This window comes from Protobothrops mucrosquamatus, unplaced genomic scaffold, assembly GCF_001527695.2.
Source record: "Protobothrops mucrosquamatus isolate PMUCROS unplaced genomic scaffold, P.Mucros_1.0 scaffold10785, whole genome shotgun sequence".
In the NCBI taxonomy this organism is placed as follows: Eukaryota; Metazoa; Chordata; class Lepidosauria; order Squamata; family Viperidae; genus Protobothrops; species Protobothrops mucrosquamatus.
In genome coordinates this window covers 12,666-16,045 of record NW_015396569.1, presented here as the reverse complement: position 1 = coordinate 16,045, position 3,380 = coordinate 12,666, and the positions used below count along the sequence as shown (strand labels likewise).

The 3,380-nt window shown below is 43.5% G+C and overlaps 1 protein-coding gene across 1 annotated transcript in view; it reads right to left on the bottom strand.

Moving 5' to 3' along the window:
• Window positions 1-555: 555 nt before the first annotated feature.
• LOC107301220 (transport and Golgi organization protein 2 homolog) overlaps window positions 556-3,380 on the bottom strand; it is a 12,867-nt gene continuing 10,042 nt past the window's right edge. The window contains exons 5-7 of the mRNA XM_015830475.1: window positions 2,914-2,984; window positions 1,676-1,829; window positions 556-664 (exon numbers count right to left, since the gene is read on the bottom strand). Of these exons, the coding sequence (XP_015685961.1) occupies window positions 556-664; window positions 1,676-1,829; window positions 2,914-2,984 (334 nt within the window). The remainder of the gene's footprint in view (window positions 665-1,675; window positions 1,830-2,913; window positions 2,985-3,380) is intronic.

Genomic DNA, 3,380 nt, shown 5'->3' with positions numbered 1-3,380 from the left:
TATTATTATTATTATTATTATTATTATTATTATTATTATTATTATTATTATTATTATTATTATTATTATTGTAATATTACAGTTTTGCTGGTGCAACAAATATTATTTCTCAGCTTGCCGACGAACTTGGGGGGGGGATAGGCAAGATGTTTGGAATGCAGACTTCAAAAGATGAAGAAGCCAGACGATGAGACTCAAGGACGTTACACCAGGTGTCTGGTTAGCCCCAGAGACACTTTCTCATAACAATATTTTTCTGGCTTCCCCAATTGACTCTCTTTGTCAGAAGCTGGCTGGGAAGGTGATCAGGTGATCCCAGAGGCTACAACTGTCGTAAATACATACCAGTTGCCAAGTGCCCAGATTCTGATCACGTGACCGTGGGAAATGCTGCGACGATTGCTAGGAATCAGGATCGGTTGCAACAGCACTGTTTTAGTGCTATTCTAACTTCAAATGGTTAAGTCAAGGATTAGCTACAGTCTGGGAGGGCTGTATTTGCTGGCAGGTTTTCTACCTCCGCACCAAAATAATTCAAACGGTGAAGTCTTCCTCTTACCTGGTTCCATAATTTGGGCATCGGACACACAGAGCTGCGTACTTGTTTAGGAACGGAAGGACGTAATCCTTTCCCTGATCCTCCATGGCAGGGTCCGGAAGCTGACTGGATCAAAAGAAGCCGAATTAGAGACCATGGAACTGAAATTCTCCATTTCCTGTGCTTAGATGGGTGTTTATTGGTGGCATGGCGGTAATCTTGTCGTTGTTTACTGGAGCCACCGGTACAGTTGTTCTCAAGCACCCAAAATGCAAGCAGGTCTAGGGATAGGCACTCATAGAGAGGGGAGGGAAGCTTGGGGTCATATCCCTGATCAACTACGGTAGGGGTTCCCAATCCCTGGTTCATGGACCAGCATCGGTCTGTGGGCAGCCAGGACCCAGACCCTGCAAGCAACAAAGCCCCACCGCTCACACACGGGATGCAGGCAGCGTGCAAAACCAGGTCCCCCCCCCCCAGTCCACAGAAAAAAAACTCTCCACGAAACCCGTCCGAGGTGCCCAAAAGATTGGGAGCTGCTGAACTATGGTGTCCAATAATGATCACAAACCATTCCAGTCTCCCTACCCATGTTTTCCCGAAAATAAGACCGGGTCTTATATTAATTTTGGTTCCAAAAGACGCATTAGGGTTAGGTCTTATTTTCGGGGAAATACGGTACTAAATGCATCCGTCCGGCTGACAATCTTAACTGGGCTTATTTTGGGGGGGTGGGGCTTCTATTACTTGCATCCTGAAAAAAAATCATGCTAGGGCTTATTTTCCAGGTGGGTCTTATTTTCGGGGAAATATATTTATATGGGGCACTATGGACCAGAAGCTCCTTGCCCTCGTAATAATGGCATGTCTCAATCTGATGGATGTCATGGTGCCTTTTTAAATGAAAGTCAGATGGCCCAGTCTGTATAGCAAAGACATGCATTGTGTGCTAAAAGTTCTGGATTCTGGATGGGGACAACGCCACCAGCAAGTAAGTCAGTTTGTAAGTCAAGGCGGGGAACAGTTATGACTCTCCAGATGTTGATGGCCTACAACTCTCAATATGCCCGATACTTGGACATCTGAAGTCACCCGAGAATGGTTTGGAGCAAAGCAAGAGAAGACATGGAGCCTTACGGGTCCTGGTTATTCATCAGTTTAATCAGCTCCTGGATCAGCTCCTCTTTCTTGAGGTTCTGGCTGTGTTTGATGACATCTGTAAAAAGCTGTTTTCCATACTGAAGTTTCTTCCAGGGCGTATCCAGCAAAGAATTGCTCAAGCCGTATACCCCTGTGTGGCGAGATTACATCTACTTTCAGGGATTCTCCAACGAAGCATGGAAGGAGCTGCCCCATAGCTGCTCTCCTTGGTGACAAGTTCACAACATGCACAAAAATCAAGCTCTCTAGGTTTGAGTAGAAACACAGAAACCGTGACAACATCGCTTGTCTCTCAGCCCAACTCTCGCTGAGCGTTACCATTTTACATCATGCGTGCAACTGAATTTTGGGAAACTAAAACGTGGGGATACGGCAAAGTTCTCCCGAAGCTACTTGGAGTTTACAAGGTAAAAAGGAATATTAACCAGATAGCAAGATATGCATCCACTGGTTTTGTTTAGGAGAATAAAATTATACAAAAGACACCCTGCATAATCTGGAAGGTTCATACGTTTGGAACACTTGCTAAAAAGAGATACACTTCAACGCAATAACTCGGTTATCATATTGAAGTGTAGTTTCAAAGGGCACTGTATAAGCTGGGAAATAAAAAAGCCTTGACATCACGTCTCCCAGTATGATAAAAGTCCGTTTGCTAGGAACAGAATTCTGTAAATGGAAAATGCTAATGGCAGATTCGAAGTTATCTTAGCCAGCAAAAAGGTTTGTGGCTGTTTTATCAAAGAGTTCCCTGTTTGCTTTGTTCCTGGAGCTTGGCTATTACAAAAAGGCCCCAAATATATACACAATGGGAGATGCAGCGTTACATGACAACAGTGGCCTTCACAATGCACGCTTGGCCATTTGGGGTCGGGTGTGCAAGATTGTGGTTTGTGTTACAATGCCAGGATGCTGCTTATGTCAGCTGCTCCCACCCTCCTGAACACGCTACTGAGTTCTCGTGTGGATCAACCTTTCAGAGAAGGAATTCTGGGAGTTGAAGTCCACAGGTCTTAAAATGGCCAAGATCGGACACCCCTGGTCCACAGCAAGTAGCTAGTCCACCTCTGAATCTTTCAAGTATGACATTTCCCTTTGAGCTTCAGCACCTGTCTTCATGTCTATCATGGCAAAACACATAAGCAGGTATGCAGCCACACCACTGCTTTAAATAAATCAAGGCACCCACCCCCCTTTTTTTTTATTTAACCCACCGGGATTTAGGAAGAGAGGTTCCAGGTCTCCTTTGTTTCCGTAATAGTAAATTACATCTCCGTTAGTGGTGCTAAAAGATAAAAATAGAAGGAGGAGGAGGAGGAGGAATGAGAAGGAAGAAGAAGAAGAAGAAGAAGAAGAAGAAGAAGAAGAAGAAGAAGAAGAAGAAGAAGAAGAAGAAGAAGAAGAAGAAGAAGAAGAAGAAGAAGAAGAAGAAGAAGAAGAAGAAGAAGAAGAAGAAAGAAGAAGAAGAAGAAGAAGAAGAAGAAGAAGAAGAAGAAGAAGAAGAAGAAGAAGAAGAAGAAAAAAGAAGAAAAAAAAATAATGAGTTCTCCTTGCAAAAACCGGCAACTTAAATCTTTGATTCAGCTCTAATTTTGTCAGGAAACTATTTTGTTTTCCTAAAATTAATCTGATGATGTTTCTGCAGTAGATACACACTGATTAACTGTGCCCGCAGCACAGG